At 43.5% G+C, this 21,424-nt stretch overlaps 1 protein-coding gene and 1 pseudogene across 1 annotated transcript; both read left to right on the top strand.

Moving 5' to 3' along the window:
* Positions 1-10,055: 10,055 nt before the first annotated feature.
* On the top strand, positions 10,056-11,870 carry LOC120052848 (annotated as a pseudogene).
* A 6,995-nt stretch (positions 11,871-18,865) lies between these two features.
* LOC120052845 (endonuclease domain-containing 1 protein-like) lies at positions 18,866-21,424 on the top strand. The gene is made up of 3 exons (XM_039000032.1): positions 18,866-18,974; positions 19,592-19,960; positions 20,292-21,424. The coding sequence occupies exons 2-3, from the start codon at positions 19,601-19,603 to the stop codon at positions 20,871-20,873; spliced, it is 942 nt and encodes a 313-aa protein (XP_038855960.1). The 5' UTR covers positions 18,866-18,974; positions 19,592-19,600; the 3' UTR covers positions 20,874-21,424.

Raw genomic sequence — 21,424 nt, 5'->3', positions numbered from 1 at the left:
TGAAATGAAACTGCTACTGAAGCATGCATGGTGGGGAATTCTAACGGGCAATTCCCCAGGGTCATACAAGCACATTGAAGTGATACAGGACCTACAAAAGATGGAAGAGAAATACCCCAATCCGGCTGCAGCAATCTGTCATATGGACGACAACGACATTGTATACCTCTTCGAACTTGTAACCGCTAAAGGCAACACATACAAGGTAACCTTTGATAAGTACGGGTTTGTGCTTGTAAAAGATGTAGTAGTCAACACCGTGATCGACACAGCTATACACTTCAACACCATGGCACGTTTGCTGGACTATATGAGCAAGGTTGAAAAGGTGACCTTTGTACCAAGACCCCTTCCTACACTGCAAGAGCTCTGCAGGAGCAGGATGGTGAAAGATGTAGCAGGACCGATCAGGAGAAAATGGGAGATGGAAGCTCCACCCCATCTCAACCACTTCATACAGGCCGGTCAATATGCAAAGAGATAGAGGACATGAACATTGAACTCCTGCACATCTAAATGAATATATCAGGCAGTAAGTGTCTCATTATACTATACCATTATGTATCCTTGGTTTGACATGACAGCAATAAAGTGAATCACAATTCATTTCAGAGCCTTGTTCTTTTTTATTCACATAGATTACAAAGAGCAGTAACATTGCCACCACACATGTTCCACCCAGAGATTATGGCTGGGCTTTCCACCCAGTACCGCTTCATCCAAGCATGTCTGGGTTATGAAACAAGAGTCCATTCAGTGGTTTCTAGCCTTTACAGTTGCATCCAAGCGTGTCTCTATATCCAGCCATTAACAATACATCCCACACAGGTTGTTTAGCAACCCATTTACCACTTATCACACTGTGGCTGTTGTATCCACACAGACTTACTCTCTCCACCCCTGTCAGGTTTATCTACCCTTTGCCCAGTCTTCCAACTCTGGTTGTTTATTCAGCCCTGGGCACTCAGTCAAGCCTATCTGTTATACAACTCAGGGTGTTTACCCAACCGAATATTACAGGGAAGCAGGTAAATAGCAAGGTCTGCTCTTCAGATCTACATCATTTGGCCTGTCTCAACACTGGGGAAGAAGTATCAAGTCTTTTCGAAATTGCTTGGACGGAAGTAACGTATGGCAACTGGCCTATATTGAAGAGAACTTGGCGTTCATTTGTAAAGTCGCTGGGTGAGCGCTGGTGCTGGTGGTGCTCCGTTCCGGAGGAAGAAATTATATCTTCCCTGAATAGACCGGGGGTAAAGGTTGGAGCTTTTGCCATAGCGGCATACCTTGGAGAGGCACCTGGAGGAGTGTGTTCATGTATTTGGAAGACAGAGGAATGTGGCATTATCTCATTTGCCATATACGTCTCCGGAGGCAGGTACAGATGCACCAAGTTCCTAGACTGTGAATACAGTCACCCTACGCAAGTGATAGAAGACATGTTTGGAAGATTCCCAGGAGGGTACCCGATGGCTAGCCCGAGAGTCATACCTGGTGGTCAGAGGGAGTTCCCTTTCGTAAATGTAGTGGAAGAGATGCATACCATGATACAGTTACTAAAGAGTGGATGGTGGGGACTGTCTCTTGGTATGTCCCGAAAGAATAATTCCGGATGGGCATCTGAGCACACTGCCGTGTTAAACACCCTAGAGCACAGGTGTCAAACTCATTCCACGGGGGGCCGAGTGTCTGCGGGTTTTCGCTCCTCCCTTGTACTTGATTGATGAATTAACATCACTAATTAGTTAGGAACTCCCCACACATGGTTGTCTAGGGCTTTATTGAAAGGAAAAACCAAAAACCTGCAGACACTAGGCCCTCCGTGGAATGAGTTTGACACCCCTGCCCTAGAGGATATGAAAAGTGACAACAACCATCCTGCTGCAGCAATATGTTACATGGATGAACGCGGCGCTGGATACCTCTTTAACATTGTAACAGGGAAAAAACTGTCATACACGGTCATGTTCGATAGGTCTGGATTTCTATGTGGGCCCAAGCTACACTTCTCCACCATACGAGAGTTGATTGACTACATGATCAAGGCTAAACATTTAACTTTTGTGCCACGACCTTCCCCCTAACGTGAGTGGAGACAATGACAAGGATGGAGTACGATCGGAGGACACAAGAGGAGTCAGATGGTCCACACCGTGTCAAAGGTTTCAAACCAGGCACCCAGGCCGAGGCTATGGATATGAATAGTGAACTCTTTTCATAACATAGTCTGTAAACTATTTTATACAATGACATTACAACTAGAGTGGAGTTGACCATGTTAGGTATTGACATTAATAAAACCAAGTGAATGGTCAGTCAAAGATGTGTGTTTTTGTTTTTATTCATAGGAAACATTCCTGCATAACATAGTGCTCCTGCAAATGCACATATCACGCCAGTGTTGTTAACCCATACATGTCACCCCATAGTAAAAGTTATACCAATCCTTTAAGGACATGATTAGTCAACATAAACTTCAACTGGGTTCTCCTGATCAACACCTCAGTGCTTAACTGTGTGACAGTAGCAAGACTGTCAAAGGCATCTTCCTCAAATCCCTCCGCAAGCCTCAGTCCATGGATGAGTTTGGTGTATATACCCGAGAGTGTTGATCCGTAGAGTATGGTGATGGAGAGATGTCCAGTTATTTCACCTATGTTATCAGAGGGGCTCTCGACCAAGACTCTGATGTGAGACGTGTTGTCGTCTACAATGGCAATGGTGTCCGCGTACTCGCTCATGGTCTGGTACAGGGAGGTAACGTATTTCATCACCGCATATGGGATGACAATGTCCCCCCCATACATGTGTCTAGGAGGGAAAGATGTACAGTCAAGATCTTGGAAGACTGGGTTGGTTGCCATCTCCTGAGTGACTCGGTGTAGAATTCCAAGGTTGTCAAGGGAGGCAGATCGTAAAAGAGCTAGGACATTTCTGAGAGCATCATAGTCCTTGTCTGCGCTGAGTTGCTGGGACGGTATGCACACGTAGCTGTCGGCACACTGAGGGAAAGAAAAGGATGAGATTCCACTGTGTCTCTTCGTAACGCTGACAAGGCCTATGGTCGAACACAGGCCGCATGTGAATTGAAACTCCCCTTGGGTAGAGGCGACCAGAACGTCTAAAGCTCCTTTCGCTCTGTCCGAGGCCCAGAGGCTGTTTGACATCATGAAGGCTAAGACATTGATGAGAGCCTGCCTGTTGTCCCAATCATACACAGATAGGGTTCGATTAAACGGCACCGTGTCCGTGCCAGCTATCTTGATACAGGAACCACCGTTGATGTCAACATTCCACTCGGATGAAAGCTTAGCCGGATCATTAGTCAGGACCCTTGTCTTGTTGTCATTGAGGACTGTGAACTTGACCAGTATTTTCTCCAAGGTGCCTTGCTTGTATGCGGTAACTGTCATGTTGTCAATGATGAACAGAGTGCTGCAGTCTCCAAAGGGTATGAGTCCGTGCAAGTCGATCTTGAACATGGCAGGCTGATGTGCCTCACTGACCTTGTTCATGGTGTGGGTGAACACATACTCCTTCTGACTGAAATACATCTTTACCCGGGCTTGGGATGATAAGGTGTAATATCACAGGTGTTTACTCGATGCATGTATAGGGAATCGTATATACGGTGCTTTTCGTCTCGATCTAGGTTCAGGGAACTGTTGAGTAGTGGCAGTGTTGAGGAGATGGGGACCGGGCCAGGTCAGGCTCACGAGAACCACCGTTTTTCATTCACACACCGTCCTATCCTTCTCTTCTTGTCCTCACCGTAGACACGCTGGATAAGCTTGTGGCCGGGGATGTTGTTGGTGAACAGGTCCTTGTAGAAGTTATTACAACCTGTGCAATGATACGTAACCTCCCTGCGGTCAGAGAGAGGACGTGTCCTCTTTCCGAGCTTGGCCCGGATAGGTTTGATCCACTTCTTCTCCCTGAAGGTCTCTATCCAGGTTCGCATGACTTTGTCGTCGGCACAACAGTATGGCATGATGCAAAGAACAGACTCGGGGTACATGATGGACCCAGAGCTGAACGAGTCCGGGGTGTGTATCTGCAACATGAGTACAGTCTGATAGAGAAGACCTGCCAGGTCAACTAAAGTCCTCTCGCACAGCTCGCTTCTCACTATTGAAAGCCTACCAGTGGAGTAGTCGATCCCCGCGTCTGTCAGCATGACAGTCGGCACCGAAAGCGAGATGGAGGCGTCAGAGCAAGATTCGTTGTTGCTAAGGGACAGTATGCCTTCCGCTATGGCTTCCGTGAGCCTTTTCCCGAGCGAAGCGCTTAGATTCCTGTAGACATCACGGGGCTGTAGGGACATGTCCTCGGTGATCACATTGATGCAGACCTCGAGTTTCTCACCGGGCAGACGAGCCACAGTCTCTCTGTTTGTCCTTAGGTGCTCCAACTCCCTAGTACCGCAGGCCGGTATCATGTGTTTGGGGCAGTTGTTCATTACCGTGTTGAAAGCCATGGTTGCCCTCTTCAACCTCTCTCTGACTGAGGAGATGGAGGTGAGCAGGTGCTCTTTGCAATCATCCAGGCTGTGGGAGCCAAGAGCAGAACTGTACATGTAGCGGGCTAAGCAGTAGACTATAATGCAGTGAGCCAAAAGCTTTCCTGAGCGGTTGACCAAGGTACAGTCTGCGTAGTGAGCTATCAGCACCCTGGAGTTGGCGAAACATTTGTTGAAAGGCTGGTAGGGGTGGCAGATGATCTCCGTGTACGAGGAGGAGTCGATTGGGGTTCTGTGGGGCTGGTCGAGATGCTCCTCCGAGTTGTCATCTCTAACTTGATTGGATCCGCAATCATACTCGTTATCACTGTCAGGCACCTTGCTTGAGTCGGAACGCTTGGCCTCGCACATGAGCGATCCACCGAACATGGCCGTGATACACCCTGTGCTAGCCTGGAGGTTCAAGGGGTATCTGTAGAAGGCTGCTTCGCAAGGGATACACTTATGATACTCGGTGCACTAGACGGGCATGACCGAGAGTCCTGTGATCCGCTGTAGCCACGTCTTCACAGTTTCTAGGTAGATCGTTTTAACACTGGAGTTGGCTACCTTCAAGCGATCCAGCGTTTGTTGTTGACTAAAGTGCTTGTTCTTTGATGATTTGATGAGACTGCTCCAAGGAAAGAACTCTGCTGCCATCTTGGATGCGATGAGTTGAGATGCCTTGCACGCTAGCAGGTCTCTGAGGATTCCCTGCTAGCGCGAGAACATGTGGTTCATGCAGTATTTCCAGTCCTTGTACAATGTTCTCCCTGTGACGGTGTCGACCGACGCAGACCCGTAGCCCCGCACGGGAACCAGTGTCGTAGAGACCGCAGAGAAACCAGAGTCCAGCTTCAAGGTTATAACATTGTCCACTCTGTAAGAGGTGAGAAAGGAGCTAGCTCGATGCAAGTCTAACCACTGCCCGAGATCGTCCAGGATCGGTTCCCTCTCCAGGTATAAGATTACATCTCCAGCCTTGAGCTGGTACCAGGGAGAGGTGGAAAAGCAGGATACCATGTCAGTCTCCAGTTTGATGCAGTCTCCCCTCATGACGCAGGCTATGAAGGTGTCCGTCATGGCAGAATCACAAGGGGAGCGTATACTTTTGAAGGCCGAGAGCCCCCTGACCTTTACGGAGATCGAAGACAGATCACCCATGTCGTCCATGTTGTGACTGAGAGCCTCGTAGGTCTTCTTAGCTATGTGGCAGTAGACAGAGCAACTGTTTTCATACTCCAGCTTGACTCTCCTGTCTTTGACGAAAGGTCCAACCTCTTCGAACCCAGGGACTCTTGCCACAAATACAGGATATCCTTCCTTGGTCAATCTTCCTTTTGGGTCTCTGACTACATGTTGGTGTGTGTTACCTCTGCCTATCACGTACATCCTCTCGAGAGTGTCCTCCACCAAGGCCGTGTGCACGTAGTCCAGAAAGGCAGGCACCTGGGCGCCAGCCCTCTTAAACATGTCACCCACAGCCATCCGGACCTTACAGGCGAAGCTCTCGAGTAGTTTGATGTCAGTCTCCCCCGACCGGGGCGTATCTTCTCTGTGTCTACATCAGACACGTCCCTTTCAGGAAGGTCCCCGGGGCCGTATCCAACTGAGACCATGACACTGTCAGTGTCTCTGTAGACAACGGTGACGGTAGAAAGTAGACATGCAGTTGTTTAACACGGCAATCTGTTGCCTGCCATGGCCAGATATGTTCCGTAGAAGGAGTTGGCTAGGCTAGGACTTTACACTCTCCCTCCTGCAGCTTGTAGTAGACCCGCTCGGCCTCGCTGATGTCAGGGTTCTTGAGTTTCCTCTTGAAGTCAGCTCGCTGGTTGAGATAGTACTCCACCGAGGAAGAGAATATGCCCGGGGCACGGATAAAGCAGCCTTGGGTCTGGTCGTACTTGAGAATGAACGATGCGTACTCAAACCCCTCAGCCTCCCAGTTGTAACACACCCAACCGGATAAATCGTGGGGAAAGTGCACGGGAGGCCAGGGGATGGTGGTCTCAGGTGAGATGTTGAGAGCGCACATGATGGAGGGGTACATACTGGAGAAGTCAAACGACAGCTCCAGACCCATACCGGGTCCCGAGTAGTGTAGGCCCGTGAGGGGGTCACACACAGCTCCCCCTTTCCACGTCTCACTGTCACGATTGTCGGAGGCTAGATTAGGATCCCATCGCAGGCGGCTGTTCAATTCCATACCCAGGGGTCCTGCTTTGACTCTGAGAGTGCCGAGTGTAAACTTGAGCTGAGGAATCTGAACCGAGTGAATGCTCTGTACGAAGCCGCAAAAGTTATCCCCTCTTCCGTGTACCACCACGTCTATATTGAGAGTGGCCCTACATCGATGGAACAGAGCTGATACTGGGTTGAGAACTTTAGCCAGCCTGGCGCACAGCTGTGAGTCGACCAAGTAGTTGTAGAGGAGCACGGCGAATAGACTCTTACCTCCGAGTCATCTCATCCATTTTAGAGTAACCCATGTCGGCCAGCTTGCAAAGCTTTCTGGTGTCCTTTGGGGCCTTTCTGTGTAGCTTCCTGACCTTGGAGATGACAAAGGGTGCTACGTCGTTCAACTTCATGCTGGTACATGCAAACTTTATATCTCTGGTCCCCGCCATCCTGTAAAGATCTATGATGTTCATACCGCAGCTGTTCATCTTGAAGTGGCCCAGCTTGGCCTTCTCTTTGTTGAACGTTTCGATGTGCACAGATATCAGTCGGAGCTTGTACTCGGTCAAGGTTCCATTGAGCAACAGAGAGCCTACGCTCTTCAGCATCTCCTTGTACATATCTAGGTAACGTACGTTTTCAAACTGGAAGAAAGGTACCATGTCATCGGCCAGGGTCCTGGTGACAAAGAGGCCGTACCAGGCTCGCAATAGCGAGGCGCCTCGTTACTGGGTAACGACGTCGCGGAACTTGGTGTAGTTCAATTCAGCGTAGAAATGCACACGCTGCTCGATCACCCTCACATTGAATTCGGCATTGAACACATACAGGAGTTCTATGCCGTACTTGTACAGCAGTTGGATCATCTTCTCCAGGACTGTGAGTTCTCCGGAGCACGGGTAAAACATAATCCTTGTGACATCGTCTATGCCGGCACCCCTGGCTAGTTCGTGGTCCGCCTCTGGGTGATGGTTGTCTGTTACCTTACATTTATTATAGACAACCATCAGCTTCTTTCTGTGGTGGGTGGGTGAGGTCTTGGGTATGTGAGAGTTGAGGATCACGAGAGAGATGCAGGTTATCTCGTGCTGCTGACCTGGCATGTCAGGCGAGAGAGCAGGGATGGAGACGTGCTTACAATGTTTGGGCAATTGTGACCTGCCAGTGTTTAGCGTGTGAACCAGCTTAGTCCTGTACTCTGTCATGCCCTCAACCATACGCTCAGTGCAGTAGGGGAACCTGTAGGCGAAAGAGTCGCATCTTAGGGACATATCCTGGTATGATTTGTCAAACACGGTCTCAATGTCCAGACACGCTGCCTTGTAGAAATAGGCTACGTGTTTACTGTCAAAGAACTTAGTCTCAGCCTCAGACAGGTCGTGATCATAGATGAGTTCGGAGACTGAGAGGACCTGGTTCAGCTTGTTTGCGGATATGAAATAGACCCTACCGAACATGACATCGGATCATAGGGCAGGCGTGTTACCGTCTCGAGCAATGTAGTAGCCCTTGTCCGGGCAGAAGTCTCCAAACATGAGTGCTCCCCTGACGGTTTCTACATACTTTTTGGCCAAGGATATACATTTTAGCGGGAAAACCAGAGCATTTACTTTCCGCTTAATGTCATCATGGAGAACGTGGATGTTCACTGGCTCAGAAGCAAAATGTTTAGACCAATGTCTACCAACCAGCTCCCAGGTCTCTTCCTCACCATCCTGATCTCAAACTAAGTCGAGGTCATAACCCACAACAGGAGCTATACCAGTAACTTTGAAGTGTACCATAGTGTAGATGTTGATATCTCGAGTCTGCACCACCAACCCTCTGCACTAAAGAGCCTCCTCCTGCCTGTTAAAGAGGACAGACTTGATCATCACCCCTGACCAGATTAGGCTCAAGGCCAGGGTTGACAGCTCTACGCTCAGGGTAGATGTTAGGAAAGTAATCCACGAAAGGCACGGCTTTGTTCATGATTCTGAATCAAGAGACTCGATACAGAGATGAGGTAGTCATTCAAAAGTAATGTTAAACACTCTTATTGCACACAGCGTGAGTTCATGCAACTTATTATGTGACTTGTTAAGTACATTTTTACCTATGAACTTATTTAGGTATGCCATAACAAAGGGTTTGAATATTTATTGACATTTTGTATTCATTTATATATATATATATAAAAAAATAAATATAAAAACACAATTCAACTTTGATGTTAGGGTTATTGTGTGTAGGCCAGTGATCTAAATTTAATGCATTTTAAATTCAGGCTGTAACACAACAACATTTGGAAAAAGTCAAAGGGTGTGAACAATTCTGAAGGTACCGTACAGTAATTGAGGCCACAGGATCCGCTTTCTTTCCAAACCAATTCAGATAAAACAACAGCCTTGGTTGCTCGTTGTAGCCTACTCCTTCTCATTTCATTAACTTTTCATTAACTTTTATTTCCACCTGAAGGCTTCTGGTTGGCTACTGGTCTTTTTATGGGGTGCACGTGCACTTCATAAAAACTACATTAAAGAGTCAAACTTTTATTAAATGAATCATTTGAAATGTCATGGCATAACTGGGTATGTGACAATGTCACATGGATATTTTAATTTAATTCAGAAAAAGCCTTTTCAGGGTTAAAATAGTCATATACATTTACATTTTTGTCTTAAAAAAAAAATATTAAAACAAGTAATCGAATACTACCGTCCATTCGGATATTCGATAACCGTGCACATCCCGAGCAGAAAAATATAGATATTTATGACATAGAATTAGGCATAATGATTATGGATCTAGATTGCAAGAAAAAGTGTGAGTGAGTGAGTGAGAGAGAGAGTGTCACGTTCCTGACCTGTTTTCTATTGTTTTTGTATGTGTTTAGTTGGTCAGGGCGTGATTTGGGGTGGGTAGTCTATGTTCTGTGTTTCTATGTTGGGTTAATGTGTTGCCTGATATGGTTCTCAATTAGAGGCAGGTGTTTGACGTTTCCTCTGATTGAGAACCATATTAAGGTAGGCTGTTCTCACTGTTTGTTTGTGGGTGATTGTTCCTGTGTCTGTGTATACCACATGGGACTGTTTCGTTTGTTCGTTCGTTTTAGGTAGTCGGTTCCTGTTCGTGCGTTCTTCGTCTATATGTAAGTTTGTTTGTTTCAGGTCTGTTGTCTTCGTTTATTGTTTTGTAGTTTGTTCTAGTGTTCATTAGTGTTTCGTCTTTCATTTAATAAATTCAGTATGTATTCATCACCCGCTGCGCCTTGGTCCGTTCATTCACCACAAGACGTTACAGAGAGAGAGAGAGAGAGGAGAGAGAGAGATGATGTACAGCATCTAGAGAGTAACAGGAAGTGTTTACTCTGAAACTACAGACCTCTAAGGGAGTGAGACAATTCAAAGGACTGTTAAACAAGTTCAGAAGGTGAGATTGAAAATCTAACAAATTATTTGGATATTCAATTTCTTATGGTTATTTCGAAAATCGATGCAATAGCGCAAGGTTCTCTGTATCACACACAGCAAAACCTATTTCATACAAGGAAATTAAATAGGCTAGTGGCAGCTTAAGAAACAATACTAATGTGTCATGCAATCAAGATATGCACTTAAGGAAATATACTGCTATTCTTATCTGTATTTTTTTAAACTGCACTGTCGGTTATGGAAATTAAGGAAATGAAATAGGCTAGTGGCAGCTTATAAAACAATACTAATGTGTCATGCAATCAAGATATGCACTTAAGGAAATATACTGCTATTCTTATCTGTAATTTTTGAAACTGCACTGTCAGTTAGGGGCTCGTAAGTAAGCATTTCACTATAAGGTCTACTACACCTGTTGTATTCGGCACATTTGACTAATACAATTTGATTAGATTTGCTAAAGTATCAACTGACAAATGAACAATATGTTTGGAGTGTATATGATTATAGCATAATTAACCTTACAGCAACAGGATCATTTAGCAACCATTGACCAGAAATGAAAAGCATGAAGTCAACCTCTAGATGGTGGGCAACTACAGTAAACAGGAACTATATTGTTCCAGGAACTTGGGTGGTTTTCATAACCTGATTTGAGATGATTCTAGTGACTAATTGTGACCTTAAACAGTTATAATGTAAAGGTAACATTGCAATATAGGTTAATCTGTGATGGTTTTCTCCACAGGGGCACAGCATGGTGACTCTGTCCCTCTTGTCCCTCTGTCTCCTCTCCTTGTTGGGGGTCAGAGGGGAAGTGGCTCCAAATTTCGACAACTGCAAAGATTCTTTCTTCAGAAATACGCCAGTGTCTGGTCTGAATATAACTCTCCCCACTCCGATCGAGCCCAACACACAGGGCTTAGTGAATCGCTGTAGAGCAGGTTAGAAAGTGATTGTAATTATGCAATAAGCACTAGAAGGTACTATTTCGTATATTGTAATTTCAGACTAAATACCAGTAGCCTAGAATACCAGTAGTATAATAATGAGTTGTATTTGACTGCTACCACAAAGCTTGAAGTGGAGTGGCTAATTTATAAATGTTTGTATTTTTCAGGTTGTGCATCCTGACCTACCACCACAGCAAATGGATAAGAAAGGATCATTGGGTGAGATCAAGATATACAAGAAAACAATGGCTGCAGAGAACGCTCTCCACAATACAGACAGAACTACAAGCTGGGCTGGAGTCAGGCTCTCGATGACAACTTTGGCTCGTATGACCGCGGGCACCTAAACCCCGCAGGACACCATAAAGAAGATGCATCCAAAGCCACCATGACCCATACCAACGTAGCTCCGCAAGATGGGAAGATGAACAAGGGGCCGTGGATCCTGTACGAGAAGAAGCTGAAGGATGTTTTGAGTGCAGGCTGTAGTAAGATGTATGTGGTGACAGGGGTGGTCACAAGTAGCATGTGGGTAGACCAGAACCAGCGAGTCAATGTTCCGAGTCACTACTGGAATGCCTACTGCTCTACCGACAACAACGACAAACCTCTCAGGTCTGGAGGTGCCTTGGGTCCTAACACAGCTCTCAGTGTTGTTACAGAGTATAACTCTGTTACAGACCTTGAGACTGAGCTTAGAGGGCTTCTGAAAGTTGACAACAATTTCAACATTTTTAATGGCTGTTATAGACCGACATAGATGTGGACGTGTCTAATATATCTGGTATGATTGTTTTGGATATTGAAATGATGCTTAGGCTCTTACGTTTGTTGTTACTATTTAGTATAGGCTAACTCTATAAGGATGTTTTTGAACCTATATATTATATTGATGTAGGTCAGTGGCTTTCAAACCTCTCCTCGGGGACCTCCAGATGTTTCACAATTTAGCTCCCCTGATTCACCTATTCAACGGCTTGATTATTAGTCGAGACAGGTGTGCTAACTGTGGAATACTTAAAATACAAGGAATGGCTGGGGGTCCCTGAGAAGAGGTTTGAAAACCCCTAATTTAGGTTACATCAATATTTTAAACATATCCCTGACCATAAATATTGTCCTATTGATCAAATGTGTGGTTAAAATGTATTACAATTTCAAAATGTATCCTTTGTAGTAATTATTCGTAAAGCGTATGTTTGCTTGTTTGGTCACACAGAATTGTGCAACCATGTCTTTGTGAATGCTTGTTGCTATGAATCTATAACCCAATAAACGCTTGTTTTGTGAAAGTAGGAAATGTGTACATCGACATATTACAGAACCATTTGTACATGCTGTTGATGAACCTGTTGGTATTTTATGTCTAAAAAGATCGGATGAAGGCAGCAATACTGTCGGTGGAGATTTCTTTGGTCGCGGTACCCTCTAGTGGTCTATAAAGTGCATAAACTGGGAACAGAAAAGTGCCACGGTCAGTTGCAGACAAACGTCATAGAGATGTGGCGATTCATGACTCTGTCGAACAACTCAGTCGATTCTATTTCATTCCCATCTACTCTGATAAAAACCAAATCGGATTGGTAAAATATGTAATGTATATTGTAGCTCTATGCAGTGCCATTGTTACACAACTCTTATCTGTCCAACTTCCAGAGTCTGACTCTGTATCTTTGTTCATTAGATTTTGATTTATTGTACCATGGTAAAACATCAAAACCATTGCAAGGGTTGGTGAATCTGCACTCGGCCCAATGCCAACTCAAACTTTTATTTGATTTTTGTACCTTTACTTGAACAGGGAAGACATATTGATACCTAGGCATCTTTTACAAATGTGTCCTGTATATACAACATAAATATATACTTTATACACAAACGAATATATAGATATACATTAACCTTTTGATACAGGATGCAGTGATGAGTATCAAAACTGTCATCTGTAACAAAACGAAGGGCACTATGGGAGATGGCATCCAAAGGTTTAAGAGTAGCAGCAGCTGATAACTAATATCACCATAATCATGGTTTCCATGTGCTTGATGCCATTCCATTCGCTCTGTTCCAGCCATTATTATGAGCCGTCCTCCTCTTAGCAGCCTCCACTGAAACGCACCATGCAAAGTGTTGGTCCCATGTAGCGTGAGCTGAAATAAAAGATCCCAGAAATGTTCCCTATGCACAAAAAGCTTTTTTCTCTCAAATTTGTTTACATTCCTGTTAGTGAGCATTTCTTCTTTGCCAAGATAATCCATCCAACTGACAGATGTGGCGTATCAAGAAGGTGATAAAACAGCATGATCATTACACAGGTGCATTCACCATGTGCTGGGGACACAAATATTTGCAGTTTTGTCACACAACACAATGCCACAGACGTCTAAAATGTTGATGGAGGTTGCAATTGGCATGCTGACTGCAGGAATGTCCACCAAAGCTGTTGCCAGAAAATTGAATGTTCATATTTCTACCATAAGCCACCTCCAACATCATTTTAGAGAATTTGGCAGTTTGTCCAAACTGCCTTACAACTGCAGATCACATGTTTGGCGTCGTGTGGGTGAGAGGTTTGCTGATGCCAAAGTTGTGAACAGAGTACCCCATGAGGCAAATAGATACTGACTGGTTTTCTAATCCACGCCCACAATTTGTTTTAAGGTATCTTTATTCCCAGTCATGTGAAATCCATAGATTAGGGCCTAATGAATTAAATTAAATTAACTGATTTCCTTATATGAACTGTATCCCAGTAAAATCGTTGGAATTGTTGCATGTTGTGTTTATAGTTTTGGTCAGTATAACTGACCTGTGTCTTCTGTGCGATGACAAGACTGGTGTGTTAGCCCTCTGAGCTAAAGCCTAGGCATTAACCTTAGATACACCTCTTCAGATCTCAGGCAAGGTTACTCATCACATAAGTGTGGTTTACTAAAACACGTTCGTTTCATATACCCTAGTGCAACATACAACTTATTCATGGTCCCTGAAACTACTGAATCCTGAACACGTACGTTATTTCTAGACTTTAAAAAAATGCTTTTCCTTTGTTTTGTTTTAATCACTAGGGCCAGGTGTGGATCAACGGTTTCAACCTGGGCCGCTACTGGCCCGCGGCCCACAGTTAACCTTGTACATGAACTGTGTACTTGTAGCCTCCTGAGCACTGCCACGCCCAACAATGTGACCATCCTGGAGCTGGACCCATGCACCCCCTGGCCATGTACCGTGGAGTTCACCAACAACTCGTTCCTGAACGCCATTGTTAAATCTGACCACAAACACCAGAGGGCGCTGTCGCATAAAGATCTCTTATGATGAGCACTGATCAAAAATATACTTACTGTATTTATCTGGAACACAGGTCGGTGGCACCTTAATTGGGGAGGATGGGCTTGTGGTAATTAGTGGAGCGGAATCAGTGGAATGGTATGAAATACATCAAACACTCCGTTCCACCCATTATTATGAGCCCTCCTCCCCTCAGCAGCCTCCACTGATCTGGAAGTGATCTATTTTGCACTGATCTTTTAAAAATCAAAGAGTAATGTTTGTAATTGAATCACGGGTGACTGTACCTTTAACATAACCTTTATATAGTGTCTTAAAACCCGATACGACTTTGTTCACATGAGCGTCTCTATTCAAAGGGAATTAAGAATGCGTCATTTGAACAGTATGTACGTCTTTTTGGAAATGGAATCAAGTTCAAGAAGGAAAATTACTAATTTAGAAGAGCTATGAACTTGAGTAGTACTGTAAATATAAGTTGAGGTCAGTAATGCTCAAATCATGAGCCTGGAGGTTTTATTTCTATGTCAAGGCACTATACAACCCAAAATACGCCTTTTAAAGGCATTTTCTCCGATGTTCACTGAGATCACATTCATGGTAACGCTGGCATGTCTGCTCAAGTGTAAATGACCTTTAAAAGTATCTTATAGTGCGCTTCGCTATAGAGCGCCTTGAGTTAAATCCTGACCTATATTGTGAATTGGGGAACATGGTTGAGAAGGATGTGTGCCACCTAACTGCAGGGATATTATGCTCTCATTCATTTCTGTAATGAACCATTTGGTGGGTCTTGTAAATGAATAGTTCTTGTGTTCAACTCAACCTGATATGCTTCCTTTTAACAATTAGATTATTTCAAATACTTTGGGATTTCCTTGTATCTTGGTTGTTATTTTTGTTAATGAGTTGTTTAATGTGCAGGCACAAACCATGTTGTACTTTTTGATTTATAAATGTTTTAATAAAATTTGGTGAATGCAATATGATAATGTCATAGTACCGCACAGATCTCAAGCTAGGATTTGAAATACAACCCTACATTAAATCAATCCAAATCTTAAACCCAACTATGGAACAATGAAAAGATGAACACAGGAGAGGAGTATATACAGCAGCAACACTATACACCCATTATTCATTCCAGAAGCCTCTGTTGTGGCCAACAGCCTCTATAAGCCTGCTCTGTAGTATCTCTTTGGAGGGGTAGATGGGCAGCTGCAACAGAGAGTGACAGGTCAGCGCCTCTGGGAAATGCTGTTGGGAGGAGTTGAGAAGGGTTTGGACCCTCATCCTGATCTGGTTCATACCCAGGATGGGCACACGATCACAGCCAGTCAGGAACACTGAAGGGGCAAAGGTGGTAAAAGGGAGAGGGCAGTGAATGACAGAACAGAACTTTATTCTGGAATGCTTTCTTTTGATCCTCTGTCAGTTCCTCAAACACCTCCCAGAATGTGACGATGTTGGGATGCCCAGCATGGTACTCTCCTTCATACACAGTGTTCTAGTTTGGGGGGAAATGCCCTCAATATGTTGAAGCAATAGACACGTAACACCATTCAAACTACTTGTCAAATCAATGTATCAAAACAACATTTTAGTTAGGTTTCAGAACATGTTCACCATGAATCCCAAATCAACCCCAGGACACTTGTTTTTTAGGCTCCATCTTGCCCTCTGATAGGCTACGTGACATTTCTGCCATATATTATATAGTTTTATACAACGGGTGATTTGGAATTCCCATTGTTAGCCAGACGAAAGCTATCCAATGACAACATTGTGGTATACCATAGAGCCAATGGGACTCAACACGCTTTCATCAATGCTGCCCCGTCTGTGCAAGGTTTAACAGTTTGTTCAAATAGCTTGGCTGCTATACAGTCATATGAATAGAATCATTGTCATATTGTTATTATTAATCGCTCGCTCGCTCGCTCTCTCTAGGAGGCCGGCACATCCCGTAGGTATACCAACCACTGCATCAAGATGACTACCATCCAGGAGCTCTCTGATGCAGGTCTGGAGGCCAGAGAGATCAAGGCTGTGAGCGGCCACAGGGCCCAAAGCTCTCTTAGGAGCTATTGGAATCCATCCACGGAAAAGAGGAGAAGGAGTAACATCCTAATAGCTAGCTGCGTGCAACAATAGGGCAGTTTTCCCTGTGAAATGGCGCCGAGCTGCACTTGAGACCCCGGGGTTAGACCGCTACTCCATTAATTGCACACTGAATTGAAATGTGCTATTCAATGTGTATCATAAATAAATAGATGTCCATGTTGTGAACATCGGGGGGGAAATGGTGTGGTGTTTGATCCTTGGGTCACAGGTGCGTAGAATATGTTTCCTTGTCAAAATCACAGACAGGGCCTTCTTCCACACCCCAATGTGCTTGGTCATGAGAGAGGGCTTCAATAAGGACCAGCAGTCACCGACAGGACATGATAACACACAGATTACTTTCTCAAACTATTTTGTGGGGGTAAAGAATTTGGTCTACTTCACAATCATTCCAGGGGCAACACGAGAGTGTACACATTTAGTTTTAGCCCAGGAATACCACACTCAATAAAAATAATCACTGGTTTTGCCTAGTCTAAATCTGCCAGACAGCGAATGAACAAGGACAAAAGAAGTTGGCAACAGCACAAACAGATTTACGACTACGTTATTGTTGATTAATTGAATTTGGGGTGACACACTTTAAACATTTTAAATGGACGGCAACATTACCGAGGACCTGCAGCTTGCCGGGGTGCAGTCTGAGGGTAGCAGCAAATCAAATCAAAGTTTATTTCTCACGTGCGCCGAATGCAACAGGTGTAGACCTTACAGTGAAATGCTTACTTACAGGCTCTAACCAATAGTGCGAGAAAAAAAAAGTATGTGTGTGTGTGTGTAGGTGTGTGTAGATAAGTAAAGAAATAAAACAACAGTAAAAAGACATTTGAAAATAACAGTAGCGAGGCTATATACAGACACCGGTTAGTCAGGATTATTGAGGTAGCATGTACATGTAGGTATGGTTAAAGTGACTATACAGATATGATGAACAGAGAGTAGCAGTAGCGTAAAAAGAGGGGTTGGCAGGTGGTGGGACACAATGCAGATAGCCCGGTTAGCCAAGCACTGGTTGGTCGGGCCAATTGAAGTAGTATGTACATGAATGTATAGTTAAAGTGACTATGCATATATGATGAACAGAGAGTAGCAGCAGCGTAAAAGAAGCGTTCGTGAGATCTGTCCATCTGTGCTGTTTGCGAAGGCCATAGTGGAGTTTGGAGTGTAACTGTTTGAGGTTTTGGACAGGTGTCTTTACTGATACTGATAACAAGTTCAAACAGGTGCCATTAATACAGGGAACGAGTGGAGGACAGAGGAGCCTCTTAAAGAAGAAGTTACAGGTCTGTGAGAGCCTGAAATCTTGCTTGTTTGTAGGTGACCAAATACTTATTTTCCACCATAATTTGCAAATAAATTCATTAAAAATCCTACAATGTGATTTTCTGGATTTTTTTTCTCATTTTGTCTGTCATAGTAGAAGTGTACCTATGATGAAAATTACAGGCCTCTCTCATCTTTTTAAGTGGGAGAACTTGCACAATTGGTGGCTGACTAAATACTTTTTTGCCCCACTGTATATATATATTTTTTAAATCGGCCGATTAATCGGTATCGCCTGTTTTGTCCTCCAATAATCGGTATCGGCGTTGAAAAATCATAATCGGTCGACCTCTAATTTTTACCTCTGAACTTATTTAGGTATGCCATAACAAAGGGTTTGAATATTTATTGACATTTTGTATTCATTTAAGTAATTTAAGTAAAATATATAAAAACACAATTCAACTTTGATGTTAGAGTTATTGTGTGTAGGCCAGTGATCTAAATGTAATGCATTTTAAATTCAGGCTGTAACACAACAACATTTGGAAAAAGTCAAAGAGTGTGAACAATTCTGAAGGAACCGTACTGTAATTGAGGCCACAGGATCCGCTTTCTCTCCAAACCAATTCAGATAAAACAACAGTTTTGGTTGCTCGTTGTAGCCCACTCCTTCTCATTTCATTAACTTTACATTAACTTTTATTTCCACCTGAAGGCCTCTGGTTGGCTACTGGTCTTTTTATGGGGCGCACGTGCACTTCATAAAAACTACATTAAAGAGTCAAACTTTTATTAAATGAATCATTTGAAATGTCATGGCATAACTGGGTATGTAACAATGTCACATGGATATTTTAATTTAATTCAGAAAAAGCCTTTTCAGGGTTAAAATAGTCATATACATTTTTGTCTTAAAAAATATATATTAAAACAAGTAATCGAATACTAACGTCCATTCGGATATTCGATAACCGTGCACATCCCGAGCAGAAAAATATAGATATTTATGACATAGAATTAGGCATAATGATTATGGATCTAGATTGCAAGAAAAGTGTGAGTGAGTGAGTGAGTGAGAGAGAGAGAGAGAGAGAGAGAGAGAGAGGAGAGAGAGAGAGAGAGAGAGAGAGAGAGAGAGAGAGAGAGATGATGTACAGTATATAGAGAGTAACAGGACGTGTTTTCTCTGATGCTACAGACCTCTGAAGGAGTGAGACAATTCAAAGGACTGTTAAACAAGTTCAGAAGGTGAGATTGAAAATCTAACAAATTATTTGGATATTCAATTTCTTATGGTTATTTCGAAAATCGATGCAATAGCGCAAAGTTCTCTGTATCGAGCACAGCAAAAACTATTTCATACAAGGAAATTAAATAGGCTAGTGGCAGCTTATAAAACAATACTAATGTGTCATGCAATCAAGATATGCACTTAAGGAAATATACTGCTATTCTTATCTGTATTTTTTAAAACTGCACTGTCAGTTAGTGGCTCGTAAGTAAGCATTTCACTGTAAGGTCTACTACACCTGTTGTATTCGGCGCATGTGACTAATACAATTTGATTTGATTTTCAAAACTATCTTCTGACATATTAACAATATGTTTGGAGTGTATATGATTATAGCATAATTAACCTTACAGCAACACGATCATTTAGCAACCTTTGACCAGAAATGAGAAGCAGGAAGTCAACCTCTAGATGGTGGGCAACTACAGTAAACAGGAACTATATTGTTTCAGGAACTTGGGTGGTTTTCATAACCTGACTTGAGTTGATTCTAGTGACTAATTGTGACCTTAAACAGTCATAATGTAAAGGTAACATTGCAATATAGGTTCATCTGTGACGTTTTTCTCCACAGGGGCACAGCATGGTGACTCTGTCCCTCTTGTCCCTCTGTCTCCTCTCCTTGTTGGGGGTCAGAGGGGAAGTGGCTCCAAATTTCGACAACTGCGAAGATTCTTTCTTCAGAAATACGCCAGTGTCTGGTCTGAAAATAGCTCTCCCCACTCCGATCGAGCCCAACACACAGGGCTTAGTGAATCCTGCGAAATGTCTCTCTGCTTACAATGCTGCCTCTCCTGCATACATCTGTCAGAGAAACGGTAACAACTATTACTTTGCCACTCTGTATGACCATGGCAGGAGGATCCCTCTGTACTCTGCCTATCAAATGGATATCGAAGGGGTCCCTGGCAGAGAGGGGTCCATAGTTTATTATGAACCACAGGTTTGCATATTTCATTTTCATTATCACCTTTTTTAAATGTCCTATAAATTCAGTGCAGCAGCCATTTAATGTGACTGGCACAACTACAGAATGATATAACACATTAGTTTAGTTCAAATATTTGCAGTAGAACAGGACATTAGCTGTAGAGCAGGTTAGAAAATGATTGTATTCATGCAATAAGCACTAGAAGGTACTATTTCGTATATTGTAATTTCAGACTAAATAGCAGTAGCCTAGAATACCAGTAATAATAACAATGAGTTGTATTTGACTGCTACCGCAAAGCTTGAAGTGGAGTGGCTAATTTGTAAATGTTTGTATTTTTCAGCTTGTGCATCCTGACCTACCACCAGAGCAAATGGATAAGATAGAATCCTCGCGTGAGATCGGGAAATACAACCAAAACAATGAATGCTTAGAACGCTCTCCACAATACCAACGGAAATACAAGCTGGGCTGGAGTCAGGCTCTCAATGAAAACTTTGGCTCGTATGACCGCGGGCACCTAAACCCCGCAGGACACCATGAAGGAGAAGCCTCCAAAGCCACCATGACCCATACCAACGTAGCTCCGCAAGACAGGATGATGAACACCGGGCCGTGGAACCGGTATGAGACAAGGCTGAAGGATGTTTTGAGTGCAGGCTGTAGTAAGATATATGTGGTGACAGGGGTGGTCCCAGGCGACACGTGGGTAGACCAGAACAAGCGAGTCAATGTTCCGAGTCACTACTGGAATGCCTACTGCTGCACCGACAACAATGACAACCCTCTCAGATCTGGAGGTGCCTTGGGTCCTAACACAGCTCTCAGTGTTGTTACAGAGTATAACTCTGTTACAGACCTTGAGACTGAGATTAGAAGGCTACTGAATGTTGACAACAATTTCAACATTTTTAATGGCTGTTAGTCCAACATAGATGTGGACGTGTCTAATATATCTGGTATGATTGTTTTGGATTTTTAATTAATGCTTAGGCTCTTACGTTTGTTGTTACTGTTTAGTATAGGCCTACAGTATAATGATGTTTTTGAACCTATAGATTATATTGATGTAGGTCAGTGGCTTTCAAACCTCTCCTCGGGGACCTCCAGATGTTTCACAATTTAGCTCATCTGATTCACCTATTCAATGGCTTGATTATTAGTTGAGTCAGGTGTGCTAATTGTGGAATAGTTCAAATACAAGGAATGGCTGGGGGTCCCTGAGAAGAAGGAAAACCCCTGATTTAGGCTACATCAATATTTTAAACAAATCCCTGACCATAAATATGATCCAATTTATCAAATTTGTGCTTAAAATGTATTACAATTTAAAAACAGGTCCTTAGGACGGCTCATAATAATTATTTGTAAAGTATATGTTTGATTGTTTTGTCACACAGAGTTGCGCTCTCAACTCTTTGCGAATGCTTGTTGCTATGAATCTTTAACCCAATAAAGCTTGACTTGCAATGCAAA

This window comes from Salvelinus namaycush, chromosome 8 (assembly GCF_016432855.1).
Source record: "Salvelinus namaycush isolate Seneca chromosome 8, SaNama_1.0, whole genome shotgun sequence".
In the NCBI taxonomy this organism is placed as follows: Eukaryota; Metazoa; Chordata; class Actinopteri; order Salmoniformes; family Salmonidae; genus Salvelinus; species Salvelinus namaycush.
Note: the sequence above shows the minus strand (reverse complement) of the source record. Positions and strands in the feature narration are given on the sequence as shown.